Source organism: Pantherophis guttatus, chromosome 2 (genome assembly GCF_059756535.1).
Source record: "Pantherophis guttatus breed Tessera chromosome 2, ASM5975653v1, whole genome shotgun sequence".
Classification (NCBI taxonomy): Eukaryota; Metazoa; Chordata; class Lepidosauria; order Squamata; family Colubridae; genus Pantherophis; species Pantherophis guttatus.
The window spans coordinates 92,588,066-92,615,635 of NC_142064.1; the positions used below are offsets into that span (position 1 = coordinate 92,588,066).

General features: G+C 37.3%; 1 protein-coding gene across 1 annotated transcript in view; it reads left to right on the top strand.

Annotated features, from left to right (window-relative positions):
- Positions 1-390: 390 nt before the first annotated feature.
- LOC148115201 (uncharacterized) overlaps positions 391-27,570 on the top strand; it is a 236,119-nt gene continuing 208,939 nt past the window's right edge. Inside the window, exon 1 of the mRNA XM_087886412.1 lies at positions 391-1,601. Within this exon, the coding sequence (XP_087742538.1) occupies positions 878-1,601 (724 nt within the window). The 5' untranslated portion in view covers positions 391-877. The remainder of the gene's footprint in view (positions 1,602-27,570) is intronic.

Sequence of the window (27,570 nt, forward strand, 5' to 3'; positions counted from 1 at the left end):
CATCTTTCCGAGGTCAGTAAAATGAGGATTGTTGGGGGCAATATGCCGACTCTTTAAACAGTTTAGAGAGGGCTGGAAAGCACTGTGAAGCGGTATATAAGTCTAAGTGCTATTGCTATCCTCAGACACACCCCTATTTTAGCGAAGGAGAAGAGGCTTTGTGGGGGGGGGAGTTAGGAGAAAGGGAGCGGGAGAGTCTTCCCTCAGGTGAAGCAGGAGAAAGTGCGAGGGCAAAACAACCCCCCCCTCTCTCTCTCTCTCACACACACACACACACACAAACACGCCTCTCTCCCCGCCTCCCTGTCCGGCTGAGCAGCTGCTGGCAGAATGCGCGCCAAAGGGGGCGCACACAGAGCCCGCGCCGAAGGTAAACAGAGCCTGGGAAACACGTGGCCGCTGCCGCTACTGCTGTTGGCGGTGGCTGCGCGTCTTCTCCGCTTGGCAAGTCCCGGCCTCTCGGCTGTTTCTCTCAGTCACCCGGCTTCAGGCGTTGCGGGAGCCACCGCCGGCATTCAGAGGATTGTTAACAGTTGGGCGCTATCCGAAGCCGCTTCCCTTTTTCCACCTCGCGAAGAGGTGGCGGTGAAAAAAAAAAAAGAAGAAGCGAGGAGCCTCCCCCGGGCTTTACGGAATAAGCAGCCTTCCATCCTCCCTCAGGCGCTTTCCCGCCTTCTTCTTCCTCCCCTCCTCAGCGAGCGGCGGTACCGGCACCCTTCCTTCCCCCCCCTCCCTTCCGCAAGACCAGGCGGCGCGCAGGTGGCGGGAACGGAGCGAAGGGGTGAGGGGGAGGGGGGGGGCTCAGCTGGCGGGAACTGGCCGGGATTTGCTTCAGGGCTGCCTCCGAGCGCCCTGCGGTCGCATCTCCCCGCCGACCATGTTCCTCCTCCGCCGCTGTAACGGCAGCCGCTCGCTGCCGCGTCTCCTATTGGTGCTGGGGATTTCGGCCCTTGTGGCCGGGGCGGCCGCATCGTGCTCTTCCTCGCCAGCCGGCGAAGATTCGGTGCAGGGGCTGGTCCGGCTCGCCTCCGTGGTGATCGAGGGCAAGGTCCTGGCTCACAGCGTGGCCGAACTAACGGCTGGCCGAAGAGGAGGAGGAGGAGGAGAAGAAACGACGTCGCTGGGGTCGCCGCCGTTGAGGCTGTCCGTGCAACCTGCCGCTGCCGCCGCCACCACCATCATCCTCATCACCACCAGCTCCTCCTCCTCTTCCTCCTCCTCAGGAACGATCCTCCCCTCCTCGCCGGCTCCCAGCCCCCCGCTCCCGCACCTCGGCAGCCCGAGCTTGGCGCCCGCCTCCGCCGTAGCTCGAGTGCGCGTGCACCAGGTGTGGCCGGCGAAAAGCGGCGGGCTGCGGAAGGACGCGCTGCTTTGGCTGCTGCTCGGAGAGCGGGGCTCCGCTTGCGGGAGCGCCTTGAAGGAAGAGGGTCGCTACGTCTTCTTCATGGAGCCCGTGGCGGCAGCTTCGGGCGGGAACAGCAGTGAGTCGCCGTCCTCGCCGCCGCCGCCGCCGCTGCTCTTCCGAGCGTCTTCCCCGCCCCTGGAGACGGGCAGGAATCTCAAGAAGGAGGTCAGCAGGGCGCTGTGTACCCGGGGATGTGGTAAGTCAGCGGGCGGCGGTTGGGAAAGAGACGGGGCGAGTGGAGAAAAGAAGAGGTGGCTTGGGCTCCCCAGCATAGGGGAGGTGGGAGGTGAATGAAGAAGAAAAAGAAGAAGAAGAAAAAGAAAGAAAGAAAGAAAGAAAGAAAGAAAGAAAGAAAGAAAGAAAGAAAGAAAGAAAGAAAGAAAGAAAGAAAGAAAGAAGAGGGGGAGGGGGTTTCTTAAAGTCGGCCGGCCGGTTCCTTATTTTCTCCCCTCCCCTCTTTCACGCTCCCTGGGTTTCTGTACGATTTGCACGATGGTGCGGTTTCAACGATTTTCCAAGTGTGTTTCGATGGCTGATTTTTTTTCCCCCACCCCAGAAGTTGAGTGACAAGGGTGGGAAACTTTGCTGAAAGCTCTCGGAGCAACAAGCAGGCTTACACGTCTTCCTCTTTGGAGAAAGAACGCGGCGGGGCTTTCTTGGAGGTAGAGCTAGCTAGTTGGCGAAGTCTTTCAGGCCCTCAGGAGAAGAAGAGAAACTGCAGGGCGACGGGGGCGGAGGGGGGTTTGTTCCTCTTTGCCTCATCCAAAGGCCTCAGGTGTGCATTTTCTTTCTTTGGGGAAAAAAAAAAAGAAGCATTTTGAAAGCAGGCCGGATTTGTTAGGTTTGGATGTTAGTAGGTTGATCGTTGTTCGTCTTGGTGTGTTTGATTGCTAACTTTAGTGAGGTTGACAATTCCAGCCTCTGATAAATGTTGCTTTATACTGTACTATATTGCTAATTTATTCTGTGGCTATAGAAAGTATTCCCCTGGCTAGTATTTGACATGTGACATTGTACAGATATTTTTGCTTGATCCTTGACAGGGCCCAGTCGTTATGTGAGAGCAACCTTAATGTCGTTTGATTTCCCCCCACTCCCAAAATTTGCTTCCATCAACATGAACCGTATTAAGCAATTTTTCATATGCCGATATTCTGTTATTTCCGTGGCTGCAAAATGTTCAGTCTCTTCTTCCTTACTCCGTTTCTAAATGCATCAGCATCCTGTAAGTGATTGTGAGATGCTTGCTTTAAGTTGTTTGTCAGTGGAGTGCCTAGTCATGTTTTATAACACCTGAAATTTAGTCTTGCCAGTACTATTTAATGTTTGCATTGTAGCCGGGAGTAGATGTGTGGCTAAAGGGCAGAAAGACAGAAGCAGAGGTGCTGAAGAAGGATAATTCTCGTCAAATTCAGAAATGTTGTCTGTCTTTTTTATTTGATGTAATTTCATACAGATTCGTATTGATCTGAATTGGCATGTACTTTCAGTACTATTTAGTTGGTTAATTAATTAGTTATAATTTGGGCTTTTTATAGCGAAGGAATGGCAAATTGTCCTAGAATTACTGCAGAGGGGAACTGTCCATACTAAACGGTGCTGATTTTGAGTGAATGACCTGGGGATTCCCTAGAACTGCAGGATAGATGTCACTGTAAAACAAGGGAAATACTCTGTGGAGACCTGATTTATATTGGCTGATATAAAAGCTGAGCATTTCTCTGGAGGAGACTGGTTTTCTCTGGTGGTGCAGAAGGAAAGGGGAATGTTTTTTCTATCCCCTGTAGTGATATGATACATAACATGATTTGGTCAACTACAAAACAGAACTGGGCATTGACATCACATGAAATAAGCACATAAAAGGAATTTCTGGAACATCAGAATCTTATTTTGTCAATTCTTAAGTATTGTAAGATATCTCATGAGATTGTTATTTAAAGATTCAATGTCTTCTGACTTTAATTAACTTATGTGGTGGCATTCTATACCAATATCCTAAAATACAGTATAAAATCTGGTCTTCTAGGTACCAGTAATTTATCATTATACTTAGAGTACTTTAGAGGTGGATGAATTGATATAACTGCATACATACACACACACACACACACTATACACTTTCTCTGTCTCATTAGGATGCAGTTATGGAGTCCTGTTAAAAGTAATACAAGGGAAAATTCAAAGGAGAAATAAAAAACAATAAGCACACTTAATGTGCACATCTGTTATACATTATACAACATTATTACCGATTTTCAGGGAACGTGGATGTACACTCTGTCTGAACAACTTGATCTTTATAATTTATGCCTCAGTGTTTCTTCACTATTTCGATATCTGCTGATGGTACAGTAAGAAATGGAATGTTTATATGTTATTGTCAGTGCTATTTAGCTTTATACAAGACTTTTGCCTTAACTATATTGAAATTACCTATTTCCAAGAACAAAGAGGAGAGGAACATAACTGAGTAATCTACCTAACTTCTAACATACAGTACTGCAGTTTTTATATTTGTAATGTGAGGATTGAAAACTGATCATTGGATTTCAGAGGCAAGTTCATTAGAAACCTGCAAATACAAGTTCTGCTTTCTCAATAGAGGATTCTATACCATTTCCTTTGTCAATAGCAAACTGAATTTTTCCAGCTTTTAGTAACTGCATTCTTAAAATAGAATCTGTTGACCTCTCAGTGCTCCAGACACTGCAGTGTAGCCCCAAATATCCATAAAGGTGGTGTAAAACATATTTTATAATGTTGTTAAGTAAATAAGGCATGACGTAAACATATGCTATTATCTGGTTCCAGACTCATCCGTTCAGTTAAGATGTCATGTCAAATCATGGTTTTATAAAGCTGATGTATTGCTTTATACTTCGGCTAAATTAACAAAGTACAGGTTTTGACATTGATTATATACTTAGAATTAGATGTTATAACTGTATTTTCAAAGCAGGAATTTTGTAAGCAATGGCTGAAATCTTTATGACCTGGTTTAGAAACAAGCAAATTATGATACTGCTGTTATATTACATGCAAATCAGACATACATTTGAAGTAGTTTGGCAGTACAGTCTAGATTGATAGAATAACAGGGGCCATTCATGCTGCCTATAAAACAATTATGCCTAGATAGAATATTGCTCAATAAATAAAATGTGGAAAGCAAAGAACTCAAAATGTGGCTCTACTTATACTTTGGAAAGCTCAGTTTAGACTCTAAGCCATGGTTAGCTTGGATATTGGAATTCAGCCATTAAATGATCAGCTGGTTCAGATCAGGATGCATTCAGCCTGCACTTAAACTGCAGTTTATTCAAAAGGCTTAGCATTTCTGCACTGTTATAGAAGCCAGTAAACTTGTGAAGTTTTATCAGGATAGAAATAATACTTTTTGGTCATTTTTAGATGGTGATTTTTTTATATCTTGAAACTGAATTTTTGACTTTACAGGTAGTCCTTGACTTACAACCATTCATTTAGTGACCATCTGAAGTTGCAACAGCACTGAAAAAAGTGGCTTACAACCGTTTTTCATACTTATGACTGTTGTAGTATCCCCATGGTCACATGATCAAAATTTGGGCACTTGGTCATTGACATGTATTTAGGACAGCTGCACTGTTCCAGGATCATGGGATGACCATTTGTAACTTCAAGCCTTCCCAGCTGGCTTCAGACCAGCAGAGTTAATCGGAGAGGCCAGATTCACTAAACACCTGCAGTGCTTTGCTTAATTGTGGCAAAAATGTTGCAAAATGGGATGCAACTCACTTAACAATTGCCTTGCTTAGCAATATAAATTTTGGGCTCAGTTGTGGTTGTAAATCGAGGACTACCTCTCCATTCTTAGGGAAGAAGTTTTATTAATCTCCCATACATACACAAGTGCAAAATAATGCTAAATATAAACCTCAATGATGATTCCTTATAAAAAATAAGGGTATAGATCATTCATTCTGCACTTTATAAAAAATAAGCACTGCATAGGTGAAGGCAGAAAGATAACCTCTTTTTCATGATGTGGTAAAGCTCAGACATGCTTTCAAATGAAAGGGATGTTAGAAAACATCTTCCCATTGTTTGACAGTCTATCTAATTCTATGCTGCAGAAATAATTAAGTATGAGCATCCCTCTTTTGTGTAGTTCCAGCATTGTTTATAGACAGAGTGCTTTGGTGATGACGCCAGTTAACATGCAATTTCCATGCAGTACATACTTTACTGACATAGTGACAGGCAGCAGGAATTCATGCAGCTTGCCAGTGGAAAAGGCCAGCTGCTACCAATGGCAATCAATAGGAGGAAAACGGGAATCCCCTCTTTTACTGTAACAATTGCAGAAGCAGTGATTACTTCAATGGCTTTGCAAATATGTAATTTCTGACTGGATTGCTGGCTTTATTGCTATAATATCTAGGCTCCTAGCCCATCGTTATCAAGATATTTGCCCAGTGCTGATCAAGATGCATCTTTTGTCACCTTCCCAAAAGTGCTGGTAAAAATGAGTATTTTATCTCTTATGTTCAGTGATGCTGCAGTTCACTGAGATAATGCTGGCCAGTGCTGATCCCCGCTCTGAAAGATGATGCAAGAATCAGTACAGTAATAAGAAAAATGGAATAAGATGTTCAATTCTGAAATATTCCACTTTAGATTACCGGTATATGCAAGTGAATGTTTCTATAGGTATGCAGATGGTCCCTGAATATTTATCCATATAATAAGCTCCTTGTTTCTACTAAATTAGATTAAAAATGCATTTAATCCTCTTTTTATGTATTAGTTCAGTGCATACTTAGTGGTTTTGTTTGTTTGTTTTTAATGTAAAGGAGCATGCAGACATATGTCTATTCATTTGCAATCTGAGATACAGCTGAGAAGGAGTATTATTTTAATCTGTTTATAGATGAGTGGTTACTGAAGGTAGATATATCTAATTATTTTATATGTGTCTTAATTATGTGTTTAATATGCATTTGCTTAATAATAATTATGGATTAATAATAAATTCCACTGTATTTGTTTTGTTTGTTTGTTTTCAAGAAAGAGGATGCCACATTGCCAAGCAGTTGATATAATCTGGCCCAGGATTTGTATTAATGGACTTTAAATAGGATAAAACATGTTAATCTGCTGCTTTCTTCAGACCATATAAGGCAGTTGTGAGTCCAATGAAAACTAAAGTTAGCATCTTCCCTTTATACTGCATATCTTGCTCTCATCAGGAAGTAAACTGGCTTAGAGAAAGTGATTAATAGGAACTATTAATTTTGTGTTCAGATATTTCAAGCATTCTCAGCAAGGTTTCCTTGTGCCTGTTGATCTATTATATCAAGGCATCTGGTCATTTGCTTCTCATTTAATGTGTGCAGACCATATGCAGCTAATTATTGCTACAAACTACATCAACCTGATACATTTTCAAAGCCTCATCATTTAATTGCCATTGTTATATAAGATTATGCAAAACTAACTTGCTAAAATATTCTGCTTGTGCTTAATTGTATTTATCTTTAAATATATAAATAAATTTCTTAAAATTTACTTAGTAGATTTTAAAACTCATAAATTATTCTATCTATTAAAATACTCATTCTATTTTCCTACCATCATCTTGTCTCATTTGTCTGGATAGAACTAAATACAATCACATGGGAAAACCCTCTTAAACACAATCAATATAAAAATGCATTTGAAAAACTAAATGAATAATTGCCTTCTGGTTTACCTACACTGGGGAGTATAATTTTATCTCTATGTGCTAAGTTAGAATAATTACTAATGGAAATGACATATATATCCTTGTATACATAGGAGATAGATATGATTCTCTGGAGGTTTCAGGTTAACAAAATAATTTTCTTTCTTTCTTAAAGAAAGTCTCATGAATATTATAAGCTCTACTAGCTATTAATGTTTCTAGATAATATAGAAACAAGGATATGGATGACTGAAGGTTTATCTAATTGATCAATAAGGCCAAATTCTGATATGTGGTAGAAATTATGTATGTATTTTGATTATATTGTGTGTGATTATGTTGTTTCCTCATTGTAAATTATCTTCAATATAAGAAAAAGGAGGTTATGTTTAAAATTTTGTAGTTCAAATTCTGATTAGTAATCAACTAAAAATTCTGTGATCAGTCTTGTTTATCAATCACATTCATTACTGGATTACTTTTCATTACTACTTAGCACTAGTAAATAATAGAAGTACATTGTATCGTAGCTGTCTGTCACATTAATTGGGTACAATAGCACAAAGTCATGGGCATAGAAAATCTTTCCTAAGAAGTTAATAATTTTATTTATTTGGGATACCTCCATGTTTCTTATTGGTTCATCAAGCCAAGATATATCATGGAAAGTTGACATTATATTTATTCTCAATTTTGCATATAAGTTCAGAGGATTGAATAATGGAATAGTCCCCTATTTAAAAATATATTTCCTTACGTTACATTACATTGCATTTCAAGGAGCAGATTGTTCCTGTGCTTAATCAATTGCAGTTTTCTAAGTGCACAGATTTTGTATAGTCTGTAGTGTGATGATTCACTGATGGATGTATTATAAAAAGATGAGGACAGTGTGCTCTGCTATTTTTCATTTCTGAATGGTGGACTTCTGATAATATTATCTGAGTACTTCTGAAGCCTGGAACATGCACAATAGATATGTTACTTTATGTAAGAAAAATGTCAGAATGCCAATGTACTGATGGACAGTATATCTTGCAAGTATTGTTAATGCAAATATAACTGCAGATAGCATGCATGATGTGATTGTTATGCTTCCAGCCCTGAAAAAAAATTCATAGAGTAAATCCATTTTTCAAAATAAAACTAAGTATTATTTTATATATTTACTATATTTTTTATTATTATTCATAATGGTAGAAATACACCATTGGAATTTTTGACCTCTTAGAAACAATCCTGTTAGGGTTTTCAGCAATGATTTGTTCCGTCCTATATTGGAAATTTCTAGTTAGGAATAAACAATGATTGCCAGTAAATCTGTCCCCTGCTATTTTGCCGATATTAATTGTAAGTATGGAATAATAGTACTTTAAGGTTTATTAGAAAAAAGCTCCAAAGGAATAGAACCTAAAGCTATTTTTCACTTAGTGGTTTAATGTAGCCCTTATTTAAAGGTGTCTTGTAATGAACATAATTATCTGGATGGGATTGTCTGTTGACAGATACACGTCTCATTTTATGCTTGTGCAATGTTCTAAAACTGCATCACAATATTTGTATTTGTGCCAAGATTAGAAAAGCAATAAAAAGTCCCAATTGCAATATTCCATTATTATTTTATCATCACAAAAATGAATCATAGGTTGAATTGATGTCTTGAAACACTTAAAATGACTTATTTACACATCCTGAATCAGTAATATATGATTTTAAAAAATAACCCTTCTAGAGGAGAAGCAGTATATTAAGAGCCACTTCTTCCTGGACTTTAAAGAATTAATATATGTTTTTGAATGAGTTGTACTGCTATTCAAAGTTCAGCTTTAACTATGCATAGTTTTATAAAGTGGTAGAAGTCCATAGTATCTTATCTTGATAAATTGTTCAGATTATTGTTGACAGTTTTTAAAACAGACTGTTTTGCTGCTGAGATTGAACCTCCGTGCGGCAATAGCTATTTCAACTTTTTCTAAGGCTTGTATTAAGATAGAACTGCTTCTGATGTTAAGAGACGGGGGGGGGGGGAGAGAAAGTGCATGTACAAACACATTCTCCAAAGATGATAAATCATCCTGAAATAACTTTTTAGAATAGGTAAACAAGAGTACAAATTTCTTGCCAGTGGGAAGTAGCAGGCTAGGACAGGAAAGATCCAGATTGAGTGGTAATGAACTCTAGAAGGAATTTAATGATGCAATGAGAGAAACTTTTTGTTTTGGGATTCCCTCCCCCCGCCCCCCGCCCACCGCCCAAAAAAAAAAACCCAAACAGCAGGGAAAAAATAGATGAAAAAATGTCTGATAAAATCTATCTAAAATCAATTCACTGCAGTCTTGTTTCAGACTCTATTTTGATTGTGTAGCAAAATAATAGATGTTAGGAATTGGTAGCATGAGTGCCACCCTTACATTGAATCTACTGGATATTTCATCACTTTTAGCATTAAGCAAGGTATTGTCCAGAGGTTCTAGCATTGGGATCTTGCAGCAAAGTGTTATGTTGGCTTTAGTTTTGGAAGATCCAACATCAGAAATGGTATTGGCTGATGGTATTCCTCAGAGTTTTATTTTGAACCTATGTGCTATTCAGTTTTTCTCTATCATTGCTGAATTTGGACCACTGTATCACCAATATGGATGACTCAGTCTTATTCCAGAGTGCCTTCTAAGACTCTACACTACTGCCTGGAGATGGTAAATGACTGAATCTGACTGAATAAGGTTAGAGATGCTCAGTAAAACTGAGCCAAAACCTATCACTTAGCTATTGTTGGATGCTACTGGCTGTGTTTTTCTCTAGAGCTATGTGGTGTTTTTCTCTAGAGGTGTTTTTCTCTAGAGCTATGTGAATGCCAAGGCCAGTTATATATATATATATATATTTATATTTCATATCTGAGATTAGTGCACTGACAGTGCCACTGCTGGAAGATGTACATCTGACTATTAATCATCAAATTTGCATTTATTTCAATCTGCTGAAAAAAATGTTTTTGACGGTTAGTTTTTAAATTTGGAAGAAATCTGAGTTGTTAGAACTTGCTTTTCATCCAGGCAGAGTTGAAAGGGTGGTGAAGACTTTTAAAAGCCTGAATGGTTTTAGATTAGGGCATCTAATGGGATTTTTTTTTCTGTTAAGCTTCTCTATCATTTTAAATTATTTTCTCAGGCTCTCTTATTAGTTCCAAGAACCCCAAAGATATGCTTGGTTTGTGCTACAGAGAGCACTTTCATAATGGCTATACTTAAGCTCTTGCAAAATGTCAAGTCTTTAGCAGTTGCTCACAACCATGAAAACTAGATTCTCGCAAGGTCTTATTTTATTAGATTTATTGCAAGGAAAAAAGGACCATCTTGCAAAATCTAGGGAACTGAATGCATGATGTATTTATTCAGCATTCCATATATCATTAGGATATGGATCCTTTGAGCCTCTTACTGACCATTTTTTAAAACAGTAGGAAAGTTGCTGTTGGCTTCATGGATGGGGGAAGAATATATAAATCAGGGTTTCTCAGCTGGCTGGGGAATTCTGGGACTTGAAATCCACATATCTTAAAGTTATCAAGGTTGAGAAACACGAAATAAGGTTCTGGCCTTTAATTGCAAAATATTTTCTTTTGTTCTAAGAAGACTGTTTCATATAATTTGTGTAACATTTTTATCCACAACAATTTTGAAGTTGGTAAAGATCTTCCATTTTTATTTATTTTGCTATATTAATCTAACATTTGAACATTATAATTTCTTGATTATTAATGCTGCGATGTTTGTATTTTAAAATTTAGTGATTTGTTTTTCAAAATCTAAGTATACTTTTAATTGTTACATTTATTACATTCTGATGGCCAAATCTGGCCTTGGGTTCTGCCTCAGTTTTCCTTTTCTAATAAGCAACTGAGTTGGAAGATTATTTAAAAGGAATGTATTATAGTATTCTGATAAAGTGTGGTCTCCTTATGAAAAGGGAGAACCTTTGGAAATGGAATACGTGTACTTTTATAGTTTGCAGAATGAAGAAAAATTGATTGGTTTAGAAATAGTCATCTGTTCAATTACATCACAAGAGTTACAGCATCCAATAATATGTGAGCATAGCCATAGAAAAGAGCTTTGTATTCTGAGTCATAGTAAAAGAAACATTTGCAAAATAAAACATCAACATGGGTTTGGGTAAGATACATTCTCAGTGCTTTCCAAAGTTGTCTTGACTATTTTTGTTGTGAGAACAGCTAAAAACGAAACTGTTATCTACAATGTATTGAATGCTCTCCTGCCAGTCCTGGTTTCTGAAAGTGAGGCTTTTTCTTGAAGATTATGGGAAATTATTAGCAATACAATTGAAAAAGCAAATTTAAAATACAAGAAAATTCATGCTAGTTAGCCAGTGCAACAGTACTACAAAAAACATGTTTCAAGGATTACAAAGTCCATCCTCTCTGTGGCCCTCAATACCGCAAACGGAATATAGAAACATAGGAAACTAACCGCAGAAAAAGACTCAGGTGGTCCATTAAGTCTGTTTTAAGTTTGTTTGTTTTTGTTTTCTTTTTAATTAATTCAATATTAATTTATCTCATTAATTTAGTTGTTTCTTTAATAATTTATTTTCAGACAAGCATATACGATATAAAAATGAACAATTCACAACATGCAACGAAAAAAAGGGAAAACAAATAACAATTACAAACAAAAAGAAAAAGAATTTGAAATTGAATATATATTTAAAGTTCACCTGAAAGATGAATATTTATAAATCTTTAAAAGAGAAGCTAAACTTTCAATGTTCACCAAGCCTGTCAAATAACTTTGTTCCAAAGAGAGAGATAATATTTTCTGATTTTTTAAATATATAGTTTTTCTGAAAAACAGTTAAATCATACATCTTTGAAATCCAATTCTTTATTTCTGCAGTTATAGTATTTTTCCATCTCATAAAGATTATTATTTTTGGTTATTCTTAGAGGACAAGAAAATCTTTGTTCAGGGAATATTAAATGTCAAGTAGGTTCTATATAATTTAATACAATATATGACCTGGGAACACTGCAATTGTCATAAATATGAGTTAGTTGTCAAGCGACTGAATTTTGACCAGGTAACCATCTGGGGTTACCTGATCAAAAGGTGGGGATGTTGCAATGGTCAGAAGTGTGAAAAATGAACTGTTGCTTGCGGCTTGCACGCACGTGCGCAGCTTAAAAAACATGGCCAAATAGGACGGCATAGCACCAGAGCGCGTGGGCAGCCCACCCGCAGGTTGCAACAACTGGTTCGATTGAACTGGTCCAAACCGGCAGCAGCCCACCACTGCATATATATCCCTTTTTAATTATTTTTATATATGTGTCTTGTTACTTGATTCTATACATGTCCTATTTTTTTATATATTACTTTGATTTATTTTCTAACTTACATCTACACTATATCTATCTGATATTTTTATATTACTGGATGTTCCCGTCTAGACAACTTTACTTTCTCTGGTTTCACAAGGAATGAAAGCCTTGGTACCTTACAGCTATCTTTTTCAAGGACCCTCCTCCCTCTGCTGCTATTGAGATCGCTTTGGGTCATGTTGGGCTGAATGCCAAGCACAGATGAACCATTCATCTACTATCTTTTGGACTGCTGCTATATCGCTACAGGTAGTCCTCAACTTACAATCACAACTGAGCCCAAAATTTATGTTGTTAAGCGAGACAGTTGTTAAGTGAATTTTGCACCGTTTTACAAACTTTCTTGTCGCAGTTGTTAGGCAAATCACTGCAGTTGATAAGTTAGTAACACGGTTGTTAAATGGATCTGGCTTCCCCATTGACTTTGCTTGTCAGAAGGTCGCAAAAGGTGACCACATGATCTTTGGACGCAGCAACAGTCATAAATATGAACCAGTTGCCAAGCATCTGAATTTTGATCACATGATCATGGGAATATTGGAAAGGTCGTAACTGTGAAAAATGGTCATGCCACTTTTTTCAGTTCCATTGTAACTTTGAATGGTCACTAAACAAACTGTTGTAAGTGGAGAACTACTTGTACTGCTTTCTGACTAATTGTCAGAAATGTCTCAGTGCCTCAGTCCTCTTCCAACTCCCTCTCTTTTTCATTTTGCTAAGTCTAATCTTGTGTAAATCATGAAAAACCTTTTCATTAGCTAAAGAGGCCTACAGTTTGCCGAAGAGAACCCATGGGCACAGCCCTTGTAGAGATATCACACCTTGAATGTGGTGTGAGGAGGATTTCAATTAACATTCTTTGGATTCAGTTCTAAAATTCAGAGTTATGTCTGGAAACAAGTAGGTTAAAATTCTTTCTGAAACATTCAGAAATTCAATTAAAAGGTGAGATTTAAAGGTTGTAAACTTGCTTATTCAAACAGTATTTCTCAGTATAATAGTTATGCACCTTAAATTCAAAGGTACATCTTGATGAATATAAACATTGCATTTCTGATTTATTAATTTGCCACAAAGATGTATTTGCATACCATGAATTATTGTGTATATATTGTGACCCTTCATATCATTGGTAAATGAACAATACCTTTGCATTCATTTGCACCTATTCACCTGGAAAAAATTCTTATTTGTCACAAATGAATATATTTATTATTTACATGCATGCTCATAGTTATAGTTATAGGACAGTAATGGCTAGCCTTTTTGCCGTCATGTGCCAAAAGTTGGGGGAGTGGGGGGTGTCACGTGTGCGTGTGCCCACACCCATAATTCAATGCGCCCCGTCCCCCTGCGCATGCCCACACGACCCCACCGAGCTACCCCGCTTTTGGCATGGTGGGTCTGGTAGGCTCATTTTTCGCCCTCCCCAGGCTCCAGAGGTTTTCTTGGAGCCTAGGGAGGGTGAAAACAGCCTTCCCCACTCCCCTGGGAGGCCCTCTGGAGGCCAGAAACAGTCTGTTTGCTGATTTCCGGTGGGACCTAGAAGAGGTCTGGAGCCTGAGGAGAGCAAAAATCGGGCCTTTTCTCCCCTGGAGGCCCTCCAGAGGCTGGAAACAGCCTGTTTCCCGACCTCCAGTGGGCCCGGAAGGCCCGAAAATCAGCTGGCTGGTGTGCACATGCGTGCCGGAGCTGAGCTAGGGCAACGCTCGCGTGCCCACCGATGTGGCTCTGTGTGCCACCTGTGGCACGCATGCCATAGATTCGCCATCGCAGTTATAGGAGAACTAAAGCTAACGATGCATCTGAGATGAACTGAGAAAAAAGCAGTCCTTTAGAATTGCTATATATTTATTGGGAGTCCCCTGACAAAACTTTACATTTATTTTGTGCACCCTCTGTGGGGATCCTTGAAACCATATTTTCATATGATTTGTGATTTTTTAAATTCTGTGAATGACTCCAGTGTTCATTATGTTATTCAAATTTGCATGTAGTGAAAATGATGCATCATAAGCATTAATTTTTGGTATGATCCACCTGCTATCGGCTGATTAGTATCAAAAAGGTTTGGTGTTGACTGTATTATTTATTTATTTATTTTATTATATTTCTATACCGCCCTTCTCCTGCTGGACTCAGGGCAGTGTACAGCCAGAATAAAACATAGCATATAAAATTTAAAAACATTTTAAAAAACAATTAAATAATTTTGGCCCGAATTTAAAACAACCCAATTAAAACCAAATTCGATTAAAAAACTAAGAGGATGGGATCAAGCCAGCCGAGCTAGATGGAACAAGTGTGTCTTCAGGGCCCGACGAAAAGTCCGGAGGTCTGATATCGTACGTATCTCAGGGGGCAGGTCATTCCAGAGGGCAGGTGCCGCCACAGAGAAGGCTTTCCCCCTGGGGGTCGCCAGCCAGCACTGCCTGGCCGACGGCACCCTGAGGAGGCCCTCTCTGTGCGAGCGAACCGGTCGGTGGGAGGCTATTGGCGGCAGAAGGCAGACTTGCAAATACCCCGGCCCTAAGCCATTAGCTATTAGTTGCTGATGCATTTCCAAGTCCAACTAAAATGTTGCTTTGAGTTTTAAAATAATTATATACCAGTATTTGAAGGAATCTCTGTTTGCTTATGAGTATGTTTCTTAGTTTCGATCATCACCAGAAATCTTGCTCAGTGGCACATCCGTGACAGCCATAAGAATTAACATTAAGAGATAGGATTTTCCTGACAACAATACTTCCCTATGGGAAAAAATTAAATTTGATTAAGATTAGAGATTAGGGCAAATGGTAATATTGGTTATTAAAAGAAACAAGGAAAATAAAATAAAAATTACAGATAAAGATTATTATGGCAAAAAATGAAATATATAAATTGTGTTGGAGATAAGTAAAAATTGTATAAACTTGTGACTCGGCCAGTACTCTGTTCAGAAAAAATGTATTGTTTGTTTTTTTGTCTGTGTAAAAAATAAAAAAACACTTTTACAAAAAAACCCCACCAATACTTCCTTATGGAATTCTCTTTCAAGAAACATATATACCTGAACCATTTCTTGTATTTCAGCAGATTTGAAAACATATTTTTTTTCCGTTTGGCTTTTAACTGCCAAGCTTTTGCATTTATGTTATTTTTGAAACATTGAGAAGGTTACAGTTTTGAAAAGCAGTGTGTAACATAAACATTTGAGTAAGTCATCATGGATTGTAAATCAAAAGTATTCTTCAAAATATGAAGCCACATTAATACCTGATATATTTTTACCAGGTAGTACTGGCCATGGTTTTTGGATATTCTCTACTTTAATATTGTTCAGGTGAAGCACTCCTTTGAGAGTAAATTTCAAAGCAATGCATGTTCCTTTCCTACAAGTAAGGTTAATGGGACCTGTAGAACAAGTGACATCTAAGCAGTGCCTACTTTCTTGTCATGTGATCTTCCCAGGTAAGCAAGATATTCTTGTATAGTGGCAATTTTCTGGGAAAGAGAGAAGAGTTTCTAAACTCTTACATCAGTTGTCCAAAAGAAGTCAGAAATTTCATAAGGACTAACCTATAGAGAAGTAGAGAGAAGGTATGATGATGGTTAGTGAACCATGTTGGCTTGTTCTAGAGAAGTACAAAGACAGCCTTGAAGGAAAAAAAAATCCAAAACCATAAAGTAAACATAACTTTAGGCTGGGAAGGAAGAGGAGGTGAGAAATAAGTTCAACTCTGTTGATATCATATTAGCGTTTTAAAGGACTGTTTGATAAAAGAGAGGCAGAAGGAAAATTTAATGTGATGTGCAGTCATATCCTGGAGGAAGATTTATGAAGGCTGTGCTGCCAGCCTGAAGAATTGCCAACTATGCCTAAATAATAACCTGCTTAACTCAAAGAAGAGGGAATGGAAAAATAGGAATTGCTTTGCTTCTACAGATTAAAAGCAGAACTTTCACTTTCCAGGTAGGACAGTAGTTTAGATTCACTAAAAGAATGGGTCATAAATCCGAGCTGCATTTCACTGCTATAAAGGGAAGCAAGAGTGGGATTTATCACTTTGCTTGTTTATTTGGATTTACTGAAAACGGCATCATTAGTCTTCTACACTTGAATATGAATTAAGAATCTCTTGTATGAAGGAAGAGGGGGAAAAAATCATCAGAAGGTTTTGTGCTGAAGTGTTTGCTTGTAGAAGCGAGCCCAAAGTGCTTGTGACAGGAAGAATGCTTAATTTTGCCTCCTGTGACTGGCTCCTTTGGCACTTCTAATAACTGCCAGCAAGCACTGGAAGATGTTTTTGTATACACATAAGAGCCTCTTCTTTATCGTGGAAAGCCAGATGAAGCTGTACAAAGCCTCCCATCAAGGAAAATCAGATCATCTCCTTATTTTGATAAACAGAAGGATCACATTGTCTCTGTGACATAAAATTCCATGTCAAATATAATCCAAAACCCTTGTACATCCCGAGCAGAGTAAAACCTCCATTTGTTTGGACCTCAGTACCATGGACTTTGCATGTAATGGACCAAATTTGCTTAGAATTTATTGCACTTGTGTAATGTTATAATCATATAAATAGTGCAAATATTGGTATCAATTTGCATCATGATATGGCACAGTAAATAACACAAGTAATAGTTTGCATTGTTTACAAAATTATATATATATATTAGTGTGATGACATGCTCTGTCAATTGGGAGTAATAAATATCCCCTACCCTCCCCATTTACTAATTTGAAGTTTCAGTTGTATTTTTATTTATTACTTATTTTTCTATTGCTCTTCTTTCTTCATAGATTTGCAAGTTTGCTTTCAAATAATGGGAACAGAAAGAATTGATAGCATTTAACAAAAAATCTTAAATTGCTTAGTAACAATTGTTAAATTGTTTATTAACATCTGCAAATGTTTCTTTCCATCCAGTCATGTTCTTAAAATCAAAGATAATAAGTATTCTGACAATAAATATGAAATGTACAATACTCTTTGTAATAGACCTGAATTCAGTTGTGATTTATTTAGCTTTTTCAAATCTCTGTTATAATGGTTTTTAAAGAAAAATGATAGAACTATAGCTTGATGATATATTGCACTTTGGATTTTACTGAATACATGAAAGAATAAATATAAGGAATTATGAAGTTGACAGTGTTTCTTACACTGCTGTGGAACATTTTTCTTTTTAAAATTATGTACCGATATGGCAGACAGAATATGGAATTTGCTCACTAAGACGACCCTTTCATGCATCTGTCTGAAACACCACTTGTTTTTCAAATGACACTTTTAAGGCATATGTTCAACATCAAACTGCACATTCGATTTTAGGAAGATAATGCGTTTTTGTAAGTGAGCTGAGTCCAGGTTGTCCTGATGCACCACTCCTTTTCTTCCTGTGTTCTGCCTGTCACACCAATCATCCCACGGTCTCTGATGCTACAGTTCTGCTAATTTCCTTAATCACACCTGCTCCATTTTGGCGGAGCTATCAAGTGCACATGCCTCTATCTCCTTCCCTGAATGCAAGTTGAGTAGCTCTTGTAGAGACTGTGAGAGAAAAGCACTCTGGAAGTTGGCTGCTGCCAAAGGATGTGGAGGAGTCCATGGCCTTCTTACCTGTGTTGGTTTAAGAGCTTACGGTTCAGCCTTTGGAAGAGAAAAGTACAAAGTTGTGTATTTGTGGGAGAAAAAACAGTTCTAATTATTTAGATTGAATGTAAAGGGAGAGATGCACTGTAACATTTTTGCTCCGAGAGTTAAATGTAATTTTTGCTAGTATTGGCATTATCCTAAATGTCACCTTGAAAGATTTCATTAATTCAGAAAGGTCAAAAAAAAAAAAGATGACCATCATGCATTTTGCATCCCATGTCAGTGTGATGTTGATATTAACAGCAAGAGAAAAGGTGTGCTTCAAAATTTTGTCAGACAGCAGAAAGCAACCAGATGGTATCAGAAAAATGCATAAATATCAACACTAAGTGGAATGACAGGCAACATTAATCTTTATTATTACAGGAATTTTTGTAAAGTTGTATTAAGTTGTAAGTAAGAAAATCAGACCTCATTTTTATCTTTCTTTCTTCTGTCAAATTTTCTTTTCATCCTTTCTTAGGATGTTTTAACCTTCTAGCTGCAGATTGGCCTGTATCTGCCACCTCATTGTCTAGATCTGCTTCCTGTCCCCATCTCTTAGGCCTAAGAATTGCCAATGGGATCATTCAGGGATATGAAGAGGATTACTGCTGACAAGACAGACAATAATAGACTAGGCATTCCCCCACCCCATATGTTGCCTGCCATGCCTGGAGCAGAGGAGGGAGGGTAGACATTATTTGAGAGCATAAACAGGTGCAACTGGATAGATCCAGTTGACACGAAGATGTTTGTCTCTTTGGACTTTTGAAAACCTTTTGATCAAATCTGTCACCAAAGACTTCAAGTAATCTTTGTAGTTGTGAATTAAGGGGACAGGTTGTCTTTTGGATAGGTAACTGGAAACTAATAGGAAGGTGAATATAGGAGTAAATGAACACTAAAATAATATATTTCTAGAAGTAGGAGCACTTTCATACTGATGGATCTTTTTATTGTCACTCTACTTTCTTCGGAAAGCTGAATTCAAAGAAATTACTACTGTAGTTTTATAAAAGGGTATGGGTTGGATAGTAAGGATAATAGCATTTCAAAAATAAATGTACTCTTTCTCTCACTTTAAAGGAGAAGAAATTCTCCTTTAAAGTTCCCTCAGGGAACTTCTCTCTTATACCAGAATGTGTGCTTTTGGGCTATTCTATGCATCACATTTATGCAGTTCCTTCCTATTGGTTGATTGGTGTGTTGATGGATGGTGATTGGCTGTTTTTTCTTGTGCTGGCTGCCAAGTCCTTGGCTCCTAAGTACCTAATAAGCTGTTGGTAAATCAGCACTCCTATTGACTGACAAGGGACCCATTTCCCAGGCTTCAATCATTTCCCTGGTTATCTGTTGGCACAGCCAACAATCTTAGTAGCTGCAAAATTGAAGGATGTATGTCTTTTAAATGATTATTCGAATTTAACCATTTTAAACATGCTTCTATTATTGTTATTGGGAAAAATCCACCCGCAATACTATTTTATTGCTAAATGGGACCTTCCAAACCTATTGGGGCATTGAGCTTCCAAATTCTTTAAACTGACACTGATATTGGTGGGCATGCTGAATTTATCATTCAGTATTAGTCTGGAATTATTTCTGACAATTTGCAAGCCAAAGCAACCGGATCAAGATATTTATTTATGTTTTCATTTCCTTGTTTTCTCCTTGTTTCTAAATTATTTGTTTTAATGCTAAATTAATAATTCTGTCAACACGGAATTTTCAGTCCCATGTTGATGAGTCTGAGGTTGACAAACATTCTTTAAAAGCAATGAAAGCTGGCTTCTCTAGATTCTTTTCAAAAGACTGTAAGCTGCCCCAAATAGGTGCCACATGCTGTGTGTAGACATATGTTGCTCACCACGGAGATAAAGGCACACACAAAAAGGATTATAATAACTTAGCTGGACATTAATTTGCAAAGCAAACTACACTAAAAACTGAATCAATCCAGTGACAATTTGCATTACTTTCTTTTATAAAGTAGAATGCTGGGATTTTAAGATCTCTATTAGAATAATGTCCCAGGTATTACAATTATGCAGGACTCAGATAATAGTCTTAAAATCTGATATTATTCTTCTGTTGCAAGCATTTCTATCTGGAAATTAAAATTAAATATCTTTCTCTCTCTGTGTGTGTGTTTGTTTTATTTAATTTTGTATTTAAATTTTATTTCAAAAGTATTAAGAGTGTGATTATGTGCTGAAGAATGAAACCCCAGCATCATGGGACAGTTTGGGATGGGGAGGAGATTAAATTACTAAGGATGGATGTGTGTGCAGCTCCTGCATGGCTGCTGGCTTGTCTCCCTAGTTTGTATTGTATTGTATCCTCTGGACAGCCAAAGAGGGGAGTGTTAAATAAGAGGAAACTGGTTTTATATTCCTGGTTTTGGTTTTAGTTTTTTCAAATATGAAAGGGCAAAGAAAAAGCCAATCATTTTGGGGGGGGGGGAATCAGCAAATATATTCTCTCCAGTCCTGAAGGATGGAGGAGGAAGCCAGGATGTTATGGAAGAAGAGAAATTAGCTCAGAGCAGGATGACACAGGAATCCTGTCAATGGAACCTTTCTGCCATATAATTCCAGGTGAAGTTTTATAAGAATATTATCACACTATTTCTTTTGGAGTTTCTTTTAAATACCTAGAGAACCCCCATGAGTCATGGGGACACATGATATCCCTTGCATGTGAAAGCTCCTTAGATTGCCCTTTTCCTAATTCCAAATACTCCATGGAGCTTAAGGTAAAGGTAAAAGTAAAGGTTCCCCTCACATATATGTGCTAGTCATTCCTGCCTCTAGGGGGTGGTGCTCATCTCTGTTTCAAAGCTGAAGAGCCAGCACATGATCATGTGGCCGGCATGACTAAACGCCAAAACTGCATGGAATGCTCTTACCTTCCCACCAAAGATGGTCCCTCTTTTTCTACTTGCATTTTTTATGTACTAGGGTGGCAGAAGCTGGGACAAGTAACGGGAGCTCACCCTGTTATGCGGCACTAGGGATTAGAACTGCTGAACTGCCAACCTTTCGATCGACAAGCTCAGCGTCTTAGCCACTGAGTCACTGCTTCCTTTTGGAGCTTAGCCTCCAGTAAATTCAGCAGTTTAGTGTGCAGGACAGGAAAGGTAAGTACCACAGTAATGAATAAGATTCCTAATTTCAGGAAGGATATTCATCTTTTTCTGGATGAAGTAGCATCTACTTGGAAAATAGTTTGGGAGTTCTTCTGGATCCAGTTTGCACCTAGAAATCCATGTGCCATCTATGCTAAGAAAGAATTTGTGCAATTCTGGTTGTGATCAGCAAGGCCACAGCCACCCTGTTTTGATGACTTCACAGTTGGTGTTTATGGAATGTGATCTACATAACACTACTTGTAAACATTCAATAATAGCAATTTGTGCAAAACAATTCTGTATCAGTAATGCCAGGTAGAAGATTTTAATTATTTAAATCATATTATTCTGATTTTCCTACCAACAATAGTGGCTCCCAATTTATTTCTAAGATGAATTTAAAGCTCTGTTAATGCTTTAACATTCTCAGTGTCCGTGGTTTTTGAAGTATTGCATTTTCTTTATATGTCTTTGCATAGAGTAATTGAAAGCTAAGTTTAAAAGTACATTGACACAGCAATGGCCAAGCTTTAAAATCCCCTGCCTTATTATGATTACTTTAGCCCCTTTATCTCTTTTCTTTTTGCTTGATTTTCAGAAATGGGACAATTGCTTTATCTGCTGTTCCTCTGATCTTTGTAGCTTAGTATTGTTGATTTGAGTGACAGGGTGTTATCTTGAATAAATTAATTTCATTAAGTTTTAATTTTCAATTATTTGAAAATTAATTGATCAGTATTTCAGTCTGATGTGCAGTTCTATTATGACTTTATGTTGAAAAGCGATAAGAAAACATGAGCTGAAAATATCAAAATTTAGATTTTTTTTTTCTGTTGTGGCTTTATGGTCTTCTTTGTTATATATATTAAAGCTCTTTGAATTTTATATGGGGTATTTTCTGTGTGTAACATAATGACACATTAGATTGAAAGAGAGATTTTACATCTAAATTTTCATTTGTTTGTGTTACCCAGATGAAATGTTTCGTAGAAATATATTATTGATTGTTAGCACATTTATTATTGTTTCCACCTAGTACTTGGTTCTATGATTTGACAGGCTTTTAAAACTCATTAGTAAATAAGTATCTTAAAATATTAGAATGTTATATTTCTACCGACAGAAAGCAAAATTTTTAAGATTAGGGAAAATAATATTATAATTTATTTACAGTCTCCTTCAGGTAGGAAGTGATTCAGTATATTTTGTCTGAACTCTTCTTTTCTAACAGGTCTAATAAAAGATACATGCCACAAAGACAAGTCAGATTTTTTACAGTGTCTCAAAATGACTTTGACAAAGTTAGTGAATCAGTGGAGTTGACATATGAGGCTCTCTCTCAAATAGACTGATTTTCCTTCCCAAAGAATGATTAAATAGGAAGAGTGGTGCTTTGTCACAAAGTAAGGAGCTTGCCAGCTAAAGATTATATATTTGATATCATCCTGATAAATGCACACTTTAAAAGGTTTTGCTAGGTTGTCATATCTGAGGTCATCTAAATTTGATCAAAAGTGCTAATCACTTTTTGGTTTTGCATAGGCATGCTAGCTAAAAAAGAAGAAGGTTTTTTTTTAAAGAAAGATCTTGCAGAAAACTCTGGTATTTAGATTGGCTCTGTAAAAGTTTCATAAAGAAGTTTTACATTGGTAGACAACTTCCCTAGAAAATAAACAATATTTATTTTGTGTCATTTATTTATTAAAAGTAAAGTATATCCCAGATTCTTTACCAAAAAGCACTAAAAAGTACAAAAGACATTACTTAGGAAAATAATTCAAAGCATAATTAAAATACCTTTAAAACAAATCCATAAAATAGATTACCCAGTCAATATTGAGGTTTGCAGACAGGCAAATTTGCTTTTTAAATTATTAGTCTTTGGTTTTATCAGATTTATATTTTATTACTTACATGTTTTGTCTTCTTCACTTACTGTGTCATCAATCTGATGGCTTTTTACCAAAACTATATCATGGTGCTGATGAACTCCATGGTTTTTCAAATGATGTATTTTCTGGTTCTTTTTTATTTTTTTGTGCCTTCAAGTCATTATTGACTACAGGTGACTGCCTTAACAAACCCCTACACTTTTCCTGGATAACTTTTTGGAAGTGGTTTGCTATTGCCACTAAGGCTGAAAGGGAACAACTGCCACCAAGATTCGCCTAAGGAGGGACCAGGACTTATGTTCTCCAGGTATCTAGCCTGGTGCCTTAACTGCTACACCAAACTGGCTTTCTTCACTGATTTTTCTCATCTTTTTAGTTTACTCAGGACCTTAATGCTGCCATATTTACAGATTTAAACATAAGTAACCACAAGTCTCTAGAAATTCTTAGTCATCCAGATATGTGAGTGGGGTAGGGGAGACAAAATGGAAAAAGCAGCACTGAGGTGTCACAAGCTCAGCCCCTTTTATACTTTTTATCATTCTAACAAAATGTGGAGATCTTTTAGATTCCAGAATCGTAGCATTCAATTTTCATAATTATGTGATTAGACAGGGCATGCTATTAGAAAGTCTACTGCTACATTGTACATACATACTAATATTATCGCAAACTTCTTAGCTTTATAATGTGTGTCATTTCCACTGATTTTTCTGGAAGCCTGAACTTCATTGCTGTACCATTGTTAAACAATTTAAAGGTATATGTTTATTTTTGTAATAAATGGCAAGTGTGCATATACAATTTAAATGTAAATTATGGAACAGTTATATACCAAATATAAGAAGAAAAGGTTAGAGCCATTAAAAAAATGAAATAAGGGTAATCCTTGATTTACCAGAGTGCATTTAATGACTGTTCAAAGTTACAACAGCACTTAAAAAGGTGAATTATGATCAATTTTCACACTTGTGACCATTGCAGCATCCCCATGGTAATGTGATCAAAATTCAGATGCTTGGAACTGACTCATATTTATAACAGTTATGAAGTGTCCTGGGGTCATGTGATCACTTTTTGTGACCTTCTGATAAGCAAAGTCAGTGGGGAAGCTAGATTAATTTAACAACTATGTTACTAATTTAACAACTGCAGTGGTTCACTTAACTGTGGCAAGAAAGATCGTATAATGGGGCAAAATTCACTTAACAACTGTCTTGCTCAGCAATGGAAATTTTGGGGTTAATTGTGGTCATAAGTCGACGGCTACCTGTAACTTCAATCCCACATCTGAAGAAAATATAGGTATCTTATTTGTTGCTAGAGGTTTTCAGACTTTTACGACACCGTGATTTGTTATTACTTAAAATGACTATATCAGTTTCTTGTATTCATCTTCTTACCTGCTAATCTTTATGGTAATCTCAATTTTTATATTACTAATGCAAAATTCTGTAACCCCTTGTGGTAGTTGTATGGATTATATTGATTAGAGAACAAATACCTCTAAAATGGCAAAGTAGTGAATTTAAATAATGCAGAGGTACTAGAGAGGATTGTCATTTTTTTAAATTCTTGGACTGAGTGTTTTTATTCTATCTTAATTAAAACTAGCAACTACTAACTAGAATTCACTTCTTGCAGTTTATCCCTGCCAACAATTCAAAAATGCTTTTATGTGAAGGGATTTATGGAAATTGTTAACTGTAAAATTGGGTTTCTCTTCAATAAATGATGATACAGGAACTTGGAATTGATCAGTGCCAGCTGAAAATATTTTGATGCCTGAGGCACAGCCTAAATAGATATATTTTTGAAAACTCAGGAAGACCTAACTTTTTCAGACTGAATCTAGGGAGATCCATCTGGTTGTACTTAAGACTTCCATGATCTCTCTATAATTTAGAGTAGTTTATACATAATAATAAGTAAAAAATATGCTTTTTAAATATGATGTTACTTTTTTGTATCTAAGCAGAAAACTAGACAACTGTAATATTAGTATCTTAGTTTTGAAGAGGTGTTTATATTTTAATATAATTTGGACAAATCTAGAAAAATATGTGATTTTCAGCAAGCATTTTGTTTTGTATGTGTTTACAACAAACTTGCACAGTGATTTGGTATTCAAAACAGTTTTACATGATTGCAGCTTGAAAGTCTTTGATAGTAGCTTCAAAACTTTTCATCAATAAAACACTTGTTTTCTGCCTTAGGACAAAAATCTAAAAACGAACAAACATAAAAAGGGGGAAAGGATGAGAAGGGAAAAAGATTGAAAAAAACCTCAGGCAGTTCTTAAAGCTTATGGTTCCTACCATAGTCAGCCATATAACAATTGTGTATAGACTAGAACAGGGGTGTCAAACTCGTGTCGTCAAGGCAGCATCACATGATGTATCGCAACTTTTTCACCCTTCGCTAAACTGGCCATGGGCGTGGCCAGCATGTGATGCATCCGGTCTGCGGGCCATGAGTTTGACAGCTCTTTTGTAGAGCTAAAGTCTGTAGTTCTTAAACTTTCTGTCCAGGGGTGGGTTCCACTTACCTATACTACTGGTTTGCAGCGGGAGCGCGTGCACTTCTACGCATGCACAGATCACCCACAATGACGTTGTGGTGGGTGGACGGAGCCTCCCGCCAGTTTTACTACCAGTTCTATAGAAGCGGACTGAACCGGGAGCAACCCACCACTGTTTCTCTCCCAGTATCCCCTGAGACCAAACACCTTAATTCTGCCTGCTGCTTTGGAATATGACTTACTAATGGCTGTTGCTACGATCTATCTTTCAGAGAAATGCCTTTGGTGTTCTTCTCCAATATGTTAAAGAGCTAAAATTCGTGTACTTTACTGATAGATAAAAGAATAAAAAGGCATTGAATTATGTTTTTCCCAGGAAGAATGGGTTTGGGTAAGTATTGATATGTGACCTGTGCATATTCAAACAAGTTTGTGTGTGTTGTCCAACTAACAATTATTGAAAAAATCCCAGTCTCAGATCCAGGTCCTGCACTCTCCTACCCAAATGATAAATTATACTGATTGAGTATGTGTCATCAAGTTCTTTTCAACTCCTAGCAACCACAAAGATAGATGTTCTCTTTGATAATCTGTCCCTAACCTGTTCTTTTAAGTCTCCAATGGTGCACTCATCATCAGTGTAACCGAATCCATCCCATCTTGCTGGTGCTGTCCTCTTCTTCTCTTTCTTTTCACCTTTCCCAATTTTAGAGCTTTTACAGAGTTAAACAAATGGTCTTATAATGCCACTTTATATGATTGGGAGTTGCTGAATCCATTCATTTAACCTCTTCTCTAATCTCTTTTCCTTAATAAACAAAACTGGAAAATTGTTAATTACTGTTGGTATTCACATTAAGATTTGCAGCAGGATTTTCCATTTTAAAAGCCTCTCTTCCAGCAGAGCAAATATGTTGAACCAGTTCTGAAAAACCTTCTACAAAACTGTTTTTAATAAAAGATCCAGTCATTTTTTTAATGGTTGAATACTCTCTAATTGCAAAATAGACTGCAAATAATTATCTGAATGCCAATCTCAGAGTCCTTTTCTGTAATTTTACTTTTTTCAAAAAAAGTGTCACACATATTGATGGGTAAACATTAGAAATTATCAAAGAATCCTAACATGCATACATAATTATTCAGTCCATAATAGTTGTACAAATAATCAAAATGGTTTAGATCTGTAAAATAATGGAATTTGAGTAGTAGAGCAGGGAACTATAATAATTTTTAGTGTTCAGTGACTGAATGAGAAAGCAAGTGGATAAAAAATTTGTATTCAAATGGGAACTGCTGAATATTTCAGTCCCTTGGAACATTTAAATCTGTCTTTTGATATGGTTTCTTCCTTCAGTCATAATTCTCTTCCATTTGCCCACTATCCCTGCTCTTTATTTTTGATGTTGCTACCTCCAATTTTCTTTCAGTAGCCCTGAATGATAATTTCACATTTCATATGCGGAGAAAACATCTGGCCTCTTTTTCCCTTCCCTTCCGTTCTGTACAGGTAGTCCTTGACTTACAACAGTTTGTTTAGTGGCCTTTTGAAGTTACAGTGGCACTCATTTGCTTAACAGCTATGTTACTAACTTAACAACTGCAGTGATTCATTTAACAACTGTGCCAAGAAAGATCAGAAATTCAACTTAACTATCTCACTTAGCAACAGAAATTTTGGGCTCCTTTGCAGTTGTTAGTCAAGGACTAGCTGTACCTTCTTCAGATGAATAATGTTGGTTTGCACTGCAGGCCAACAGAGACACAAACTCTATTTTCAACCTTTAGTACCTGGGCTGATTCATCTGCTTGCTTAAGGTTCTGACCTGAAAATTACAATTTTTGTAATTTTTCTCTTCTTGTGAAATCAGCACAATTAAC